The 20,165-nt window shown below is 36.0% G+C and overlaps 1 protein-coding gene across 1 annotated transcript in view; it reads right to left on the bottom strand.

Moving 5' to 3' along the window:
- The window catches only part of LOC128996489 (A disintegrin and metalloproteinase with thrombospondin motifs adt-2-like), a 40,407-nt gene extending 21,945 nt beyond the window's left edge, over positions 1-18,462 (bottom strand). Inside the window, exons 1-5 of the mRNA XM_054421858.1 lie at positions 18,375-18,462; positions 8,796-8,856; positions 2,033-2,304; positions 1,344-1,547; positions 312-479 (exon numbers count right to left, since the gene is read on the bottom strand). Of these exons, the coding sequence (XP_054277833.1) occupies positions 312-479; positions 1,344-1,547; positions 2,033-2,304; positions 8,796-8,856; positions 18,375-18,437 (768 nt within the window). The 5' untranslated portion in view covers positions 18,438-18,462. The remainder of the gene's footprint in view (positions 1-311; positions 480-1,343; positions 1,548-2,032; positions 2,305-8,795; positions 8,857-18,374) is intronic.
- Between the last annotated feature and the right edge of the window lie 1,703 nt (positions 18,463-20,165).

The raw sequence follows: 20,165 nt of genomic DNA, 5'->3' as shown, positions 1-20,165 counted from the left end.
GGCTGTCAGTAAAAGGTGTATCCACAATCCAGACATTGTTATAACCATTACCAGTGATATTGTAATGTACGAGGCTTAATTCTTAAGTGGTTTTGTAAACCCACCAATTTAGTTTAAAACCACTCCAAATAGACCGCAAGAGGTCTTTTTGTAAAATTATAACCTATGATACGATGATTAGAACCGAAGTACCTTAGGTTCTGTTCTAAGCAATGATATTATTAGATTAAAACACTTACAGTTACTTATTTGAATCATCAAAACTCAAATTTGAACCATTAGGTACTTACAAAGATATTTGGTTTACTCACAGCATTAACCATAGCTAACACAAACCGGACGACCTCTCGCTCTGTGTCAGTGGGGAAGTTGTTGGACATGAGGTTGAACATGTCACTGTCTACAAAGACAGCAGTCTCTACATGAACAGGTGAGTTAATTGCTCGCCTCACACGTCCTGTGTTATGGATAGGCACTGCCTGCAACAAGCGACCTTAAACTCAAATTAAAAAAAAAATTCTTGTAAGTTCTGGATTGAACCATGTTTTCTGGGCAATGTAGGATGCTGCTGTTCCAGAAAGGTTAGTCCTCCACCTTCAGAACAAAATTGTTTACCCACATCACTACTATCTCTACTTTGCACTGAGACTGAAGATGAAACACTGTAATGCTTCTATTGGCACGCATGTATACATCGCTTAGACAACACAATTAAATGAAGAAGTCACAAGCAAGATGGCTTGTAGTTTGCATGAGACATGCTATGGGCCCAAGAGATATTTATGCCCTCTCCCCCTTTCCTTGGGGGGAATTTTTCTCTTCCTTAATGCCCAACAAACCAAAAACCCAATACTAAAGTAGTCACAAGGATTTCTTCGTTGGAAAATTTCCCTGAAACTCCAGATTCTACCAAAGAACAATTTTTTGAAATTTAAAGTTAATATATTTTACAATGAAAATTAATAGTACATAATGTTTTCAGCTCTGGAATGCCAAGAGGCTCCTATGAACTCAACGGAGGGATTGCAAAACATTTTGAGTTTCCCTCACTCCCCCCTCTCCAACAATAAGTATTTCGGTAACATTTCACAATTAGATCTGTGCATTGCAGGCATTGGGTATTTGTTTGGTATTTATATCAAATCAATTTTCAAAATCATAAAATCAAATTTTTAATATTGTTTATAATAATAAGTTCTTGGGGGAAGAGACCATGGCCCCTTTAGTAGCCACCTATGCCTTTTGGCTTTAGCTTGATTCATGCAAAATAGTTTTAAAATCTTTTTTACATCAATTTCCAAGATTTAAAGTGTCTAACTTGATAAAAACCCCTTCACATTTACCTCCGATCTCACTCCACAAAACGAGTCTCCGTTGTTCAGACTAGAAGATCTCACTCTGTTTAGGTCCGTGTGGAAATGACTGATGTGTTTACGGACTATCACATGAGGAGAAGAAGAAGATCGGTCAGACGACCTTTTGGTGAACCTCTTTGGCAGTGGGTTTATCACATAGTACTCATCTCCTGGTGGTTTAATTACTCCTCTCTGAAAATGAACATTGGAAACTTTGTTTATAAATCAGCGCTTATATCATATAAAACATATCAAACCAATAGGCCTACAATCATTATTATACAATAAATATCCAAACATAAGTAAATTCTAAGTACAGTACACTTTTTTAATCAATCCCTTTATAACCCACCCTTTATCTTTCCAATCATTCTTAAACCATCATTTCCCTTTTCAAACATTCTTAAACCATCCCTTTCTCTTTTCAAACATTCCTAATCCATCCCTTTTGTTTACATTTTCTTAATCCGATCCTAACATTTCTTAACCCATCCTTTTCTCTTACCTGTACTTCATTAATTCACCCCTTAGTCTTTTTGCACCCTCCCTAATCCACCCTTTCTTTGTTGTCAGAGATAATATTATGTACTTAAATAATCAGAGATAATATTATTTAAGTAGAAATGAGATTTTAGTCACAGAGTTGAAGACTCTCAAGAAGACTACTCTCCACTCACCACCCCTCCACAGACGCTGACTGCTGCCCTCTCCTCCCCTTCACTGGTGAAGTAACAGTCCGTCTCTACCAGGTCCATGGGTAGCTGCTCTGACCGGTTGCCCCAGCGGCTGACCAGCGCAAACCTTGGGTCCAGGAGAGAAGTTGCTGGTTGGAGGTCCAGGGTGAACTGTTTCTGGAGTACAGGAGCATCCAAGAGCAGCTGGTGTGGAGTGGTGGGAGTGCGGCGGTGACGGGACGGCAGTACCGGGTGGACAATGTCATACAAGGCTCCTGGAACAGAGTTAAATTAATAACTTAAATTGCATATTACAGCACACTTTGTGTACCTGCGTATTTTAAGGTATGAATATCAAAGCAAGGTTTGGGAAAAATTGTGTGAATTATCTATTTTTAATTTCAATATTGATGGCCACTCGATAATATGCAAGCAAATAGACTTATAGAGGTTTAAGTTACCTGATGTCTGTCAAAACGATCAATATTGAAGTATTTATAAGTTTTTTGTGCTAGATCATACCTCCACCATTCTAATGATGCCTCCACCCTGAGGAATTATATTTTAAACATTCTGACCTGATGAGCTCTTTTTCCGACAGAACGAAACGGCTGTGAATCTATATGAATCAAATTAGAATTTTGTCTGTTCATTGCTCAGAATTATATATTTTTTATTTTTACGTTTTATGTATTAAAGAAGCTGAAACAAGTCTTATTTCAATTTCCGTCTGTCTGTCTGTCATGGCCCAGAAGACATTTTACGCAACCTTCTCCTGAAAAACTAGATCATCGATCGGGATTCAAATAGTCTTTTTGTATTCACTGGATTGGCAAGAAGAGTGTCTTTAGCCATTAAAATATGACCTCACTACTTTTTAAATAAAATAACGGACGGTCAAAAAACCCAATTTTGTATGATTTTTGTCAAGTTTTCTCTTAATGTTTACCATATAATATGTCATTCATGAAATACTCATCTGTTTTAAGAATACAACATCTATGAAGTAACAAACAGCTGTTTGGACAAAGATGATTTTTTTCTATCTATCACTGTGTACATTAAATGTTGTTTACAAAAACTGCAACCATTTCCAATCACGTTTAAGAAAATCCAAAACCAAGTGAAACTAAAACCATTGTGTCTTACATAACGGATCTTATTAATTGCAAGTGCAATAATGAGTAACTTTAAATCAAAAATTAAATTTCTAAGCATCATTCAGGTTGCTAACCGGAGATTCTGAGTATGCCTGTGTCAAATTGTACTTGAGTTTCGATAACCGGGAAACAGACCCTGAAACAGTGCTGTATAGGGAGTTTTGCCTGCATCTGGAAAAATGCACACTAAATATGCAAACCAAATGCTGTTCTGATTATAAAAAGTTTTCAACTAACTACAAGATCCCGTCTGTAAAAGGTACACAGCTAGTTATATACTACAAATGGATTGTTTTGACAAGGTAAACTTAAACCTTAATTAAGTTAATTTATCTATCTGTGTATCTTTGTTGACAAGTTACTGACCAGCCCAACAAGCTGGTATGACAAATTTCGAATGAGGTCATTCATTTTAGGCCTACCATTCCTTCTTATACAGCAACAACAGCTAGGTGATGCACATTTTAAGCTGAATAATAGACAAGATGATTGTCGAATGAAGTGAAATTATCAGTTGTTTCTCAAACCGGGATCATTAATTAAAATCTCGACAATGAAGAACAGCAGAGTCAACTGCCAACTTTACCACATTGCATATGGCCGGCACTTCCAAGTAGATTATAAAATATAATATAGTGACTTTCCAAATAACAGTTAACTATTCCCTCTGCAAACCAAGTAGTGTCTAGGGAAGATCCTTCTGATACATATCCTTCACAACAATGGGGTTTTTGTCATGATTACATTAAATGTACAACTTTCTCTTCATCATTTCACACCTTATCAAGAATAATGATTACCTCATTTGCCCTCTACAGTGGCAGAATGTGCTGACTAAGTGGCTACTACAGCTATAATGACTCCTTAACTGATTAAAATGTGTCATAACCAATAACCATAGAAATGTATTTAAAGTGGTTCACAAGAATATTAATGTTACCATCCTTTTATGTACTAGGCTTCTTATACTTTTAGCTAGTTTGCCTTTGAAAAACTCAGGTTATTATTACTTACATAAAATTAAAAGCCTACACATAAACCTATTGACCTTGAACTCAGCAGAATATAACATTCGTTCATTACTGGAGAGGAGAGTAAAATCTAAGAGAGTGGGTTAGGTTAGTTTAGGTTAGGTCTAGGCCTAGGGGTACTTCACCTACTAAGACCAGACCACAGGGAATTAACTGAATAAGTATTCTCTTCTTTGTGCTAAGAAAGACCAAGAGGACACATAAGTAACACAGAGTAACAAATTAACGTGCTGAGACATTTAACTTCCGGTTCCTGTTGAACAATACAGAATTGCAGAGCAGAGCGCAGGTCTTATCTGATAACACTGACCGGACGTGGAAAGCCAACTGACGGAAAGAACATTCCACTGAGCCCAATTACAGTTTAATTAACAGCGAACGGCAACCTTTCTCCTTACTCTGTGTCTTGCTACACAATACGAACGCGCGTGGACAAAGATGCGTTATTTCTCTATGGATATTTGGACGCAATGTTGCAGAACATTGTGAAGTTACTGAAGTTGCATTCATCGGGTACTCGGTTGGTTGAAATAGTTTATATTGATACTTTCTGTTGCGTTGGAAATATCCTAACCCTACATTATCGTTATCAAAATCAGTATGTGGTTGTGGTTTAATGACATGTACCTATGGCTGTACCTTTTAACGTTATGTAAAATGTACTGTAATTGAATCTCTTTTGCTCTTTATTAGTCTTATAAGTTACAAGAAACCAAACGAACGTAAATGTACATACGAATTTAGGGGTTGCCATTCTTTTATTTTGATAAAGTACCCTGTCCCTAAATAGTTCAGACTTAACGGCCAACAACTAACCTTAGTAAATAATGATCATTGCCTTGCAACAAGAAATTTTCAGACCGTGTTCCCTTACACAAAAAGCTACTAGCATAAAAAAAGAAATATAGCTTCGTTCATAAGTTAAATTGATTCTGCATAAACCAGTTATATATTGGATTTGGTCTTGAGTTGCCAGGCTAAAATGAACATTTAAAAATTTACTGTTACATACAAGATTATTTTTACCCTTTAACATTCTCACACATTTCTACATTTTTATTTCACTTGAAGCTATTTAAACCTTCAACAATTTTGAAAAACTAATGTAGGCAACGAAGAGAAATTAAGACCACCTTTACCAGAACACGTCCCTAGTGTTGTGTTCAAGTCTATTTATCGATTTACTTATTACAATAAGTGTTTTCTAGTATCCCTTTTTCAACCATCCTATTCAACCGATTTTTACGATTGATGAGGTGTCATTGTAAAGCTTCTATAGCCGAGTGACGAATGGAAACCATTAACCAAAAAGGTAACTTCCATTTGGGATCCACCCCCTAGAGTTAATTTTTTCAGAATTTGCTTCCCAAGATTCAGTGATGCTGACTAACTTTTATAATAGTTGGAATATGATTTTAAAAATATTATAAAACATTAATATTTAATCGCAAGAAGACGATGAAGTTTATATTTGATCCTTTGCCACAAAATACGACCTTTCATAAATCTAGGGTGTCCTGAGATTACAACCTCGGGGATGGGTGGACAGTCAATGTCGTCGGGTCAAAGTCGAGGTGAGCCTCTAGAAGTGACCTTGACCTGAACCTAGGCTATAAACTCTGGTCCAGACCTAGGAACGCCGTGAGCGACGTGAGAAATATACTTGTACCTTCCGCATACCAGTCTAGCATACGATAATCTTTGCTGACGATACACGATACGTGCGTGTATTATAGCCTATGCACGTTTGCACGAGCACGATTGGGTACATTTCATGTCATGTGCTAAGAGAATCCGTTCTCACAATATACAAAATTCCGTATATAAGAATTGATGCCTGCCGACCATGGTTACTCGTTCCGTTGGTTCCACACATTGACGATAACCATAGTATCCCATTTGATATAATTTTTTAATAGTATTACACGATTATGGCAATTTTCCTTATGTGTGAAATTAAGGTAGAGAATAAGAGGTTACAGGGGTTAGAATAATATCCAGATGGTTAATTACTTTTTTATATGTTTACTTTGCAATATGTTCTATCCTATCCTATATTCTCACAAGTTAGAATATTTGAGAATCCACGCCAGAGTTGGGGTCTACCTATTTTGTTTTGAGATGCCCTGAAACGTTGTCGAGTTTATGGGAAGTTGTGGATCTAGGCCCAGACACGTCAACCATAGCGTATACTAGTTTTTCTTATAGTTTTATTTGTCTCAAAAAGTTACCGGTCAAAATATTGTTGAGTTATTTCCGAAGGTGCCTAATACAAGTTTTATTGATGTAAAAGAGTTAGAGGTCGACATATTGATGAGTTATTTTACAAGATACCTAATAATCAATCAGCAATGTATTTTCACATCTCACAATGCACAATGCCGTTCAATAATTGTATATTACACAATGCTTAGCAGTTTAGAGCGAGAGTTACAGTTAAGAACTGTTCTCACACTTGGAAGTCTATTGTGTTGTGAAACAGTTTGAACGGTCGTCTGGCTTGTGAGAACTCGGCCAAACAAGGTTAATGAAAAAAGTCCCTACAAACAATAACAAATCCATTATGGTAAGTTATCGTTTATGTATATAAAAAATGATTCTACATGGCAATAACATTAAATTGCCTGGGCAGTCGAGTGGCCATAGTCCTCGCCTCCAAATCTGAAGGTCGCTGGTTCGATTAACTTACATGCAAGAACGTTACCGAACCCAGATGCCATTTTTTATTGGACTATCAATTGATGATGCTGTCTAACAAAAGTTTGACGTTAGATGATAACAAGATCAGAGTTTAGACCATTAGCTTTTTAATAAAAGCATAGATTTAAAGCAGTAGACTTGTTTATTGTCTACTCCTTTAAACTGTGATAAAAGTTCGATAGTGTCATCGGCAAAGATTGGCCCATATAAATAATAAAAACAGTACTTCAAATCAACAGTAATCTGACAATTATTTTCAAGGTCGTCTAATAATTTGAACCATGTTGTATTAGCGCTATAGATAGCAGCAGAGAGTTATGTTGGCAGTCTCTAAAATGAAGTGACGAAGTACAGTAATCATATCCATTTCGAAACTATCACCACAGACCATAGGGAAACTCCGTTGTCCCTTACTGACCACAGCCTTTACCTTGCCTACCTTTATACTTAAACAAAGTATTGTCTAAAGTATTGATTTGAGTACCCTATATTTTTCTGGAAAATGCAGGTGTTCTACTCTGATAGAAATTCTGTATTCCTTATAAGCTATAATAAGCATCAATTCGGTATGCAATGTTAAAAAATATCACAAAAACGAAATAAATTGTAGTATTAAATATTATTATGTTTTTGGAATAAAAAATGGGAACCACTATTTTTACCCCCATAAAATTCCTTTCCGGTAGTCGATTAAAGTAGTTACCAAATTTAATCAAAATCGGAGGATTTTTAAGAGTACACATTATAGGTAATAGGTTAGGTATACTAGCGTATTCCCTACCATCGATGTACAACGATTTCGCTACAAGGGGAATTCACAAAAAAATTACGATATCACTAAGGATAGTCAAGAAAATTCAGGCTCTAAAGAAAAGTAAGAATATGTACTAACAAAGTACTACAGCAAAGATATCTTCATGGAAACGTAACCTCTAATCATTTCTCAACAAAATCCTTGGGTTTATTGTCAATAATTTAGCAAAAATTCCAAGTTTTTCTACTATCCCATATTATGTGTGTAAACAATGAGTGGGTCATTGCCAAGCGTGTACCACTCTGTGGCGTGTGACAGCACACCTCACGATATTGAGTCATAATCAGCTGATTACAAGGTCCTCAGGGTCACGAATCAGCTGTAGGATAACTACCTGAAGAATCCCATATGTTTAAATACAATCATTGGCGTTACTTGTAAAATTGGTTAAACATCTATTCCCTTGGAGATTTATGCAGCTGAATGAAGATGATTTGAGATAACTTCCGTCCAGTTTTCGAGAAGGCATTTCGTTTACAACTAGTTGTTTATTTTTAACCAATCTCAAAACAATTTCAACCTGATGGAACTGGTTTGTTTATATTAGGTTATGTGTTTTATTCGACACTTTAACAGATACTGTAGTGTGAAGTGACCGTGGGAACTTTAAACAAACTATCCTACATTGTAGAGAGAATTACAGACATCAGCACGCTAAAAGTCACTAACATAAAATACACAAAGCCTAAAACGGACTTCAGATTTTTGGGTAGAGTAAGTAGTTTGACATGCTTTATTCACTATCAATGGTGGTAATACGATGAGGGCAGAGGGTCAATCCCACAAACAAAAATCCTTCAGACCTTGTATGTGTGCGTATTTTAATAATCAATGGATTCGCTATAGAATTACGTATTACATGGTTCAAAAGTGTCCTGTTTAATTTGTTCAATCAATTAAAAGGTACGTTAAAACAACTGTAATCGAATTCTGTAAAAAACATTCAGAACAGTTATTGTTGTATAAGTATAACGGATATTGTATTTTATTCAGAGTTAGATTAATTGACTAACTATTGCAGTTTCCAAAAGAAAAAATAATAATTAAAAATTTAATAATACCTGTTTCCTCTTGCCCTATCAAAGTCAGCCATTCCTCTTCTGTTAGTTGCTGTCTGAGATCCTGAAACAAAAAAGAATAGCCAAAGTAATAACTTTTGATTGTTTTTTATAATCTTCTTTCTCTTGACGAGTTACGCTAAACTACCTGGGATCGATTGTCTAATAGCCTACATAGTCGGCCTTTTTGGGAGTTTCGTTGGTGCAACCATAAACTAGGGAACAACTCATATCTCTAAAACGGGAACACGTTGTTGAAAAGTGTTGTATGACAAGTAAAATAAAGATACAGTAGTAACCTCTTATGACGTCATCAGAGAGTTTCTAATAATATGATGCGTACATTAATAATGATTTTTACATGACAGAGAAAACACGATTTACGTTATACATTACTGTTATCACATAATACCAAATAGTAAAACAGGTCGCAACTTGAAAAATTGTCATCATTATAGATAAGCTGAAGACTCGAAGGCACGTTTTATTAAGGTATGTAGGGCTGCACTTTACTTGACGTCCTACACTCATTCGAATGAAAATATCGATCGATATATCGATTAATCGATTGCTTCATTCGATATATCGTTTGGTTAGTTAGGTAAGGTTAACCTAACCTAACTAACCAAACGATATATCGAATGAAACAATCGAATGAAAATATTGAATATAAAAAAACAATCGAATGAGTGTAGGACGTCAAGTAAAGTGCAGCCCCGTATAAAACCACGCTGCAGTGATTAGCAAAACGTCTGCTAGACGTAAGTAGAGCAGTCTTAAAGCAAGAACGCGAAACACGAACCGACGTTTTCTCGCTCCAGTTCGAGAACCTCCGCAAGAACGAAAGTAACATCGCTTTTCACCTAAATGACTGAGTGGTTGCTGGAGATTGTAGGGTACAAGAGTAGGTATCGTGTCAGAGCCCACTGGCGAACACGGTAATGTAACAAGTCCAACCTCTGTTACATACAGTACTACTCACGTTGAAGAGTCCGGTCTAAACTGAGGCATGGATTAAACGATAGATTAAACACACTGCCTTAATTGTGACAGGCGTGTTGTAGATTGAATGAATAAAACCATTATAAACGAAATTACCTTTAGTTAGGCTTTATTGAACAAAGAATCTAGCATGATATAAAAGTTTACAATATGAACCAAAACATCAAAGTAAACAAAAACAATTTCTAAACATTTGAACAGATGTTTCAATGTACAGATAGAAATGAATTATATTACAAGGCGTACACAACCACAGAGGAGAAGTGGACTCTAACTCTGTGACACATCATATAATTTGAAGTCATACGACATTTTGTTGTACCACACTGTTAAGGGTGCTAGTAAAACATTGTACAACGTAATTTTAAACATTGAAAAGTACTTCAAAAAGGGTTATTTTAGTCGTAACTGCATACGTTGCAGAAGGAAGCCTCATTGAACAGCCACGACAGCTCTAGTTCGAGCAAACGGCGACTAACAAAACGCCTTCTATAGCTTTGTAGTAGGTAGCCATTTTACATACATGTTTGTCATATAGTTAACCAAGTGAAGTAGCCCAGACAAAACATTACCATATAAAAAAAAACTTTAACACATGTAATTCCATTGTTAACTGTATCAGCATCAGCTGTAACAGAAAACACCAAAATCTTCTTCTAGTTTTGTACTGTACAACTATTTTTACTCAGCCAGAGAACAATGAACTTAACCGATTCTAGAGTTCACCGTGTCACTTCTTTACTTCTTTCCATCCTCACTCAACCTTGCCTGATTACAGATCTCCTTCCCGCCATTTACACGACACTTCGGTGTTTTAATGTTGGCTATCCTGAGAGTACCATCTCACTTCCGCCAACCTTTCTGGGTCGACCGTTGACCGCAGTGTAATCACGCAATACTTAACACGTAATGTTTAAATCACTACTGCAAATGAAACTGTCAATGAAAGTACTGTTCTATCTAATTCATATAATATTATATTCTTGTGTTATAAGTCTATGGTTATATTATTTGGGCGAGTGCCTTGCACCTCCGTAAAGACCAAACCGCGCAGTTAACTCATACAATAGTAAAATCTGTTAAATAAAAATAGATTCGTAAGGTTGGCAATACCAGCAATACTAATAAGGTGTGTGTGTGTGTGTAGGCCTATCAGTCTTGCGCTTGCGCCATCTTGTTCAGCGTGTAGGCTACATTCAGTTCACCCGCCTTATCTTCTATCGGAACTATTTCTCGATACTATCATATTCTACGCAAAATTGTTTTATGTATTTCATGCTTTTTGTTTCTTGTTTTGAATACTAAATGTCTCTACTCTGTGTGTATTTCCCAGCTTTGGCTAGGTTTTTAAACTAATCTTGTAATGTTTAGGTTCTTTCTTCCCCGAGAACGTAGTCAGATTCCAGATCCCGAAACGTCGTGAAAGTACTGTAACCTTAAAATTAAACATTTTGTTTTTAGTATCAGTTAGTATCAGTTTTTAGTATCAGTATCAGTAGTAGTTTGTTTTTACTATCAGCTTTTAACTATCGATGTGAAGAATGGCTGCAATACTACTCAATATAATCTCGCCACCTCAAAACCTCAAAAAATTCACAAAATAATAGGAAAATTCCCCAAAACTATAACACATCGATTAACAGCTAGAGGTCGTTACCCAGTTAGGAATAGAGGAACATAGTACTGTAAACTATTTTTGAGATGAATTCGAAAATACAGCATCGCATAACAAACTTGCGGGTCAGCGATGATGATTGTTATAGTATTTGACTGTCCTATAATGACACAATTGGTGATACCTATTCAATAAGAATGTTCAGCATAACTTGCAATATCTGCATAACACTTTATCACGTTTTAAAAAGGTAGGATTTAGCATTTATCGGTAGTTTTAACACACTTTGTACAAGGACAAACAATCGAACAATCCTCTACTCAAACACATTGACAACAGCCACATTTTATGGGAGAGCACACAGGTACCGCACGAGCATTGCCGCGCCCTTCATTGTGCAAAGCTCTGCATTCATCTCTAATGACCTATAACTCTCGCTTTCACACACAGTGTTTGTGTACATGTGTATTAGTGTGGTGTTAACGTAATGATTTACTGTGGTGTTCGGATAGAAAGTGTTGTTGTGAAATATTAGTGTGAGTGTGGGTTTGGTAGTTTGTTCGACTTGGACGCGCTTGGCTGTTGTGGAATAATAAAGGTTGTTTTACAATTTGTATTATAGGCATATACTTAACACTATTCCATTTCATATTTACAAACTAAGGCTGTTCACGTGTTTATGTTTATAACCATCTTATACTACAGTTCTTGCAAAAGATACATACACACCAATTACAGTCATATAAAACACGGAAACAACACTACGGAAACACGTGGGGCAAACTAATAACGAATGTATCGTAGGAAAATCATTCCCAGATTCTAGTGGCCAAAAGTGAGCCGAAAAATATTTTGGCTGAGTTAGACAACAACTCTTTGCAATAGTCTGAACTGACACTAGCCCTAATAAACTGCACCATGCGTATTTAAATTGCAGCATGAACTTCGATCAAAAATCATTACAATTTTCAGATTAAAACCTAACTTTACCAAAGAAGAACACATAAATTTCGGTTCTACGCTGTCTTGATTTTCAAGCGTTGTACTACCAGTCCCAAGCAAACACTGGAGGACAGCTTACTGGATGACGGTCTCATTAGTGCTGACATGTCTGTCCAGCCTCGGTAAAATAGGAAAGTATATAACATGTGAATTTGTAGCCTGAAACTGAAATGCCATATCCCACAATCGATCAGAATTTTTTTTAGACACGCTTTTGAAAGAAGAAGAGTCTACTCTACTTGGTAAACAGTCAAAAAGTTTTGGCATTTTTTTACTTGGCGCATGGTATGTACAACAAAATGTCATCGATTATCCTACCCGGTTTAGCTTATGTTTAGCTTATGTACCCAAACAGACATTATGGCTAGTTAGTGTATCTTATTGGCATTTCTCTCACCTCTCCACACACCGGGAGGTGACGATGATCCACTACGCTTGCTCCGTTATTTCACGCAGTTTAGACACAGAGCAAGAAGTTACCGGTGTGGCGCGCTTTTTCACCCGTTTGGCGGGAATCTGCGGGCGCCATCTTGTTTGGCTAAGGTCAATGTGATATCGCTCGTTATGTTGGGCACAGTGCGTGATGATGTGATGTGCCACTTCCATATATCTATTGTGTTTTTACATGGAAGGTCTATCGACGGGTTTTTACCCTATGCTCCAGGAGTCAATGTGCAAGTCACTCTCTCTGATGGACTGTTTTGTGATATTTTGGCGTTTTGTCGAATGCACAATGCAGGAGAGAGCTGTTACAGCATCACATGCGATTCGGGTCTTTTAGTTGCATTTGTATCGGTCCTCACCACTTTCTTGGAAGTAGATATGGGAGACCTGCGTGGGATAACCTAAGAGTGAACAATCAATTGAAAGACATCATTCACTTGCACAGACATAACATGGTGTAGTGGGGTCTTGTCTTGTTGTAAGGTGTGGAGGTTTACGCGAATTTGAATTAAGTGGGTGGATGTTGAGGATGTTTTACACGAAAGCGTTGATCTAGTTTATATTATTCTTAAAACATCAGGCTCACTTATAAGTGGTTATACGAACGTAATAAATCAAGCCTTAACAATGATGGGCTCATGAATTGGATCTTTCCCTTTGCCTATGTCTCATGATAGAAGTAATCATGACAGGGCTTTTGTTGTAAATATGTTTATCATTTTTTGAACAATCCCATAAAAAACTGCGCCAACCATATGATTTTCCAACCTAAGTTGTACGATCACATCACTTGCCTGCCTCTCCAAGTTGTGACAACTATATGATTTTCCATCCTAGGCTGTGACGATCATGTGTCTACCTCTCCAAGTTGTGACGACTCTATATGATTGCTACCCCTAATTTTGCCAAACAATATTACTAGCCAAACTAGGTTTGGCCAACTGTCAGACTTGCCATCCTAATGTTAGTGAAATACAGTCATTGATTTTTATGTCCCACCTTTACATCTTACTCCTAGAACGCTATTAGGCTCTGGTCCGGGACAGTTTTACTTCTGCTCGTTTTCTAACAGTTTGATTTACTAACTCTATTTGAGCCAACTATATGACTCCTGACCCCAAATTGGTTTAACTATATGATTCACCGCAAGCTTAGACATTTAAGATTTTCCACCCCATTATAAGAAACTTATTGCTGGTTACAGCCAACTTGAGCCAAGGTAGGAGGGTACTTCCATCTCTTCACTAGACCTGAGGCAGGTAAGGCCGCGGGGGCGGATCCCGCCGAATGCGTGGCCCCAGATACGACTGTCATATCACGGAGGTCATCAGATCTGCCATCAGTGCCATCAGACACGCGAGGCCATCAGTTCATCAGTCCATCGGCCCATAGCGGCAAGGTCCATAGCGGTGTCCACTCAAGCGTCAAGACTATAGCTGTATCTAGTTTCATATATGATGTAAATATTGTTTATAAACAACCAAATGTAAGAACTATATTTTCAGATTTTGCTAGTTTACACAGGATACTTTATTACACAGGAAATTATTTATCTGTAAATTAGGTAGTCCTATTTTAACAATATCTGACTGAGTCGACGATGATAGCCTAAGGAGATTTCAGGATTAGCCTATGCCGCTGATGATAATGTTTCCGTGAACGATGGAGATATTCAGGATTTTGCCGTTATCGCGGGAGACGATGCTTCATGACCTTAGGTGATGATAATGAAAATAATCACGATATTAAAGATAATTATTTTTGCAACACTATATCACTGAACTTTAGAACAATTAGAGATACTAGTGTACATGTTGCTCGAAATCGAGCAATTGCAAAGAAGTACAGGAGTTATCTATAAACAAATGACTTGTTTAAAAACTAATAGGAGTCATAATTTCCGATTATTTTAAAAGAGTCGACTAAAAGATTATTAACTAATTGAAATACTCACAATTTACATAACAGTCCCATTCCAGTTTAACGGGTTAATTTTTAACTATCAAACTGCCCATGGACGGGAAATGGTAAGCTTACAATTTAAGTCAACGTAAAAAGACTGTCAGCTTTTATAATGTACCGTACCTAAGTTATTTAGCCAATTTGTAGACAATAAGGTGTAGGCTACTTTAAACTCTACAGAACAGAGTTAGGCAAAAACTGGCAGAACTCTGAAATGAATATCCAAAACTATACCCATTTTTAATACAACATGAGATAATTTGCACATTGACTGTTTACAATTAACACATGTTCTTCTTCTCACTTTTAATTTTTGGTTCGCAACGGCAAAAATCTGTGATAAAAAATGAGAACTGTCAAAGTAGGATTGTTTACAGTCATGTTTATGTTTTTAATTTCATGAATAATTTGTGATAATTTTTCGAATTTTTAATAATGAATTTTTTTCTAATGTTTAGGTGAAGTGGTAGAACATTGTGGTAGAACTAGAACTGTGTCCCTCACATGTACGTCCATTACAAACGCAAAGCTTGAGTATAACTGCAATAAGCAGTTTGTACTTATATGCTAACCCCGTAAGAAGGACGGGTACTCTGCTAGTGTGTCTATAATTCCGTATATTTAGTAACAAATGTGTATATTAACCATATTAACGAAAACGAGCGAATCCTTTGATCATCTCAGGGTTCACCAATCATTGGGGATTTGACGTAGAACATAATACAGCATTATTATTATTATTATTGATAACGGTATTCGACTTTTCACTTCCTAGGCTGAAGCCTGGCTTGCGCAGCTTCAAAAGGCAAATAAAATAAATAAAATTATGATAACAACTCACAGACAGTGTTTATTGCAGTCTGTATTGATTGATGGGCTTAGATAGTATTTAGATTGCCTTCGCCAAAACATGGTTGGATGTTTAGTTATCAACAAGAAGCTGTGCCACACAGTATTGTACCACTCAATGTAGGCTACAGTACCAGGTGTGCAGGACTACCTACTTGTACCACAATTATCCATTCTTGGTCGACCAAGGGTGTCCAGATGCGAAATAATTAAAGAGCAAGAAGTGTGGCCACATGTCTACGTCGTTGAAGTGATATTCCACAACAACGGGGCTTTTTACGAAAATACGTTTAAAGATATCGTTCGTATAAACTAAAATTTAAAATAATAGACATTTTGATTGTAATATCGACACATTACATCTAACAATCGCTGATAGAATGTAATGGGTTGATCTGTGTAGAGGCAATTCAATCAGAAATATGTCCGGGACGACACCTTCTCACTAAGGGTAGTAAAATACATGAGTATGACATATACGATTTTGAACAAACACATTGGTCGGTTTTCAGCTAACACATCATCATAAGTTATAGCATAACACTTAGTGTTTTCCACAAGCTACTTATATTTTCTACAAGATTGTTGTTTATTTCAGTTATTCTACAATTATATTAGTTTCGGGGTAACACAAAAATAATTAGCCACTTTGTTGAAAGGGATTTTTTAAATTATTTTACTAACATAATGTGTGCGAGACGTGTCTGTGGAAAACATTCAGCAATTTTTCTTCTTCCTACACTATCAGCTGAAGATATATTTACGGTACGATTCACTACGTTGTACATGGTTGTACCAAGGATAAAACCATTGTCTTAAAACGTACCCTCTTATGTTGGTTAGTCCAATGATTGTATTGTATTCATTGCTCAGTCTATGGTTGTACTAACATTGAGTGCGTTTTATTGTTGAATTTTAAAATATATTTAGGCCTAAACAATTTGAACAAATGTTTACCAAACAAGACAGTCTTCATATTCACTTTTGCTAACCTTCAGGTTTTGTCAATAACCTAAGAGTAAAGTGGACACTTTAAAATCCACACAAAAAATATGCAGTCGTTATCAGAGAACTACTTAACAGGACAAAATAAAATCCTCAGATTTTACGTACTATAGCTGTATTCAAAATGACAGTTTTCTTTTGACAATGATTAATTTATCTGTTAAACTATTCATGCTTGCCCTACCTCGGTGTACGGTAGTCTTTTACGACTTGAGAACAGTTCTTAATCTGAGACGTATTATTTGACAACATCAGTCCGTTAGCAAGTACCTACTTTATATTCAAATTCGCATATCATCAATGCTTACAACACCATAACCCAGTGTAAAGGTGCATAACCTAGGTACCTAACTCACGATCTCGATTCTGACCTGAAGGCAATAACATCGGTTTTATCTCCTGCAGAAACAAGTGGTTATAGATTCGACCCGTACTCTTCAGCATGTTGCCTTGCGTCACTTTTGAACTCTGCAAATGGCTACATGAAATTCCTGCACGCTTATGGAGCATGGATTATGGATTTAGCTGTTTTGAAATTACTCGTAAAAACTACAAAGGTTATTTCAAGAGGAAGTTTTATCCAATAATCGAAATCGTGTATGCCGTTAATATGTTCTAATTTAACGGAATTATTCGTAAAATTGAATAAAAATTCATAGGTTTAAAAAATAATTAAGGTATTTACTTAACGATTGACTTACTGATTTAGTGACAAATTTGTGTATTTTAAGTATACATATATTGGATGCGTTCTATAAGCTGGACCCAGCTGTCCTCTATCATTGGACTTGGTCCTGACTGAGTTTTAGTAAGAAACGAAGCTTTTAGTTTCATATAACAAAAGATTTTTTCTATTCGGATATTTACCAGATAAATGCTGGCCAATAAAGACATTTTTATTTCTTTATCTCTACACAATACATTTCGTCCATTTCTCATCCTTCACTCATCTTCGACTTAAAATACGCACGTTGGTGTGTCGGCGTAATTCTAATCTAATGTAAACTAACTACTTTTATTTAATGAATGTTATTAGTGTATTAGTAAATCTATATTTCAAGAAATATTATTAAGAAACTAAGCATCTCTTTTGAAAATATAACTTTAAGTATAATGGGTTATGAGTTTTAAATTGTACGACATTTGGCGCATTACTGTACATTCTCAGAGGTTGCCTTAAATGACATTTTAAAACAATGATATGTAAAAAAAAAAAACAAAAAACTCCTAGACTAGTCCTCTAAAAACTCCTATCCAACTAAAATTAACGACACTTATAATCCGATTTGTTTTTTTGAAATTAATTGTACAACAAAACTATACACTGTCATCAGATATCCTACTGGGCATTATTGGTTTCATAGTTTACATAAAACATTGGCCATAAGATATATATTTTACTTACATGAAAGCTATTTTTGTACCTCGTAACAATTTCCAGTATGCTCGTCTGAGCTCAAATTTAATGTAAGTTTTGGACCGAATTGCTCTTTTTCATAGCAATCCATCGTATTTAATCATATTATCTATTAGTTTACCACTCCTAACTTGTGATAGAAAGATAATTTAAATGTATTTTGCAAAATTAGGCTGCATACATTAGAAAATTGTCAAAACCAGACGGCAACTCAATTTACAGTCCTGCAAACTATTTGTACAATAAAGAAAACCATATATACAAATGTGTTTACAAAAATACATACATGAAATTGAGAAGACAATGCGGTAACTGAAAGGGCAGCTATGAGAGCGGCGAAAAGGAGCATCTTAGACACGTCATACCCGTACCGTGGTCCGGCACACACTGACACTACTGGCTGCGGCAACAATGAGATCAGCTGATCCAACAATGCACCACAGGCTGCTAGTGTAAAATCGTCTACTTGTGTTTTACACTGACAGTGTTGGCAGCGTCAATAGTGCTATCAGCTGATCAACAATGCATCTTAGGCTGCTTAGGCAATCCCAATATTGTCATCAGGTGTCCCGGCATATTATCAGGTGTCATATTCTGGGACTTTTGCGCCAACAATCCGATCAGCTGACCCAACAATGCACGACAAATTTCTTAAACAGTAGCATCTTCTGGTTTCCTATCACACTCTGGCACTATTACTATCAGGTTGCCTAGGCAATATAATATCGTCAGGTGTTTCAGCACTCTTTACTACTACTGGCGGTGGAAAACATGCGATCAAATGCTTCAATGCGTCTCAGTTTGGCTGGACAATAACGACGTCCAGTGTTCTAGCTCACACTAGTAGATATAATATGATGGTTTTACCTCACTTTCGGCGTTTTTGGACCCAGGACTTTTGAAATTTTTTGGCGAAAAAACACCCCAAATAGGTAAAATATGATGGTTTTACCCCATTTTTGGCGTTTTAGAGGCTATATGGGGGCATTTTTGGTTAAAAAAATGTTATTAATACTGAAAAAAACAAGCCTGGAAAATGGCTCATTTTTTTGGCCACTTTTTTAAAGACCCGGCTCTCGGCACGCGAACTCGGGCGTGCTCCTAACCCATAGGCACACTTCTGATCCCCAGCGATGACAAACTAAAAGTCTTATGGAAAAATGTTTAAAACAAAAATTGAGTAACATCTAATCATCTATACTTTTCCCACTGATAGTTTTTCTCTGACTGAAAAATAAAAAAAATCTTCGCTTACTTACTTTTTCATGTTTACTTAGAGTAACCTTTTTATATTTTCCTTAATTAATAATTACACACTTGCACAAATTAAATTATATTTATATTGTATTAAACAGTAGTTCATGTAGAATTTTAATATATAAATTTCATGCTATAAATATTTTTATTAGAAGCTAGACCAATGTGTAAGTGATAGGAGGCGCATTACTTTGAACATCATCACGCCCCCGACACTGCCGTGCTGGCAACACCTGGAGTTTGAAACCATTGTCATTGTTGAAATTATATTATAACATATTCACATACAAAAGAAACTGGTAAATGGTTTGAAATTGTTTAACTTTTTATGCTGTATTATTATGTTGAAACCCATGTAGTAGGCTAGAATTTTAGCCGTTTTGTTGTATATCAAGCCTTTTTGAGATATAAGCACTTTTAAACAATAAAGGAGACCTATATTTACTAATGCTGATATTATATTACAATGCATTGGCATACTAATGAAAACAGTTTGATTTATTTGTACTCATATCAAATAATATAATTCTTTTGAGTTATTGGAACCTCTGGTGATTAAATCACAAATTTAGAACATTTATAATGGACTTTCAAAATAATGGAATCAAGTATAGACTTATAACATTTTCATGATAACAGTTTGATTTATTTGTACTCATTTAAAATAATGTTAAAATACTATTTGATTTTTATGTTGTATTATTGTTTTTTTTATCAAAAGTTGAAACCAATGTAGTGTGCCTAAATGTTTATTTACTGTTTTGCCGTATCTCAAGCAGTTTTTTTTTAGAAATAAGCATTTTAAAACGATAAAGTCACA

This window comes from Macrosteles quadrilineatus, unplaced genomic scaffold (genome assembly GCF_028750875.1).
Source record: "Macrosteles quadrilineatus isolate MER2022 unplaced genomic scaffold, UCM_ALF_1.0 Scaffold_6__1_contigs__length_79288215, whole genome shotgun sequence".
Taxonomy (NCBI): domain Eukaryota; kingdom Metazoa; phylum Arthropoda; class Insecta; order Hemiptera; family Cicadellidae; genus Macrosteles; species Macrosteles quadrilineatus.
The sequence above is the reverse complement of the archived record's forward strand: the minus strand, read 5'-3'. Positions and strand labels throughout refer to the sequence as shown.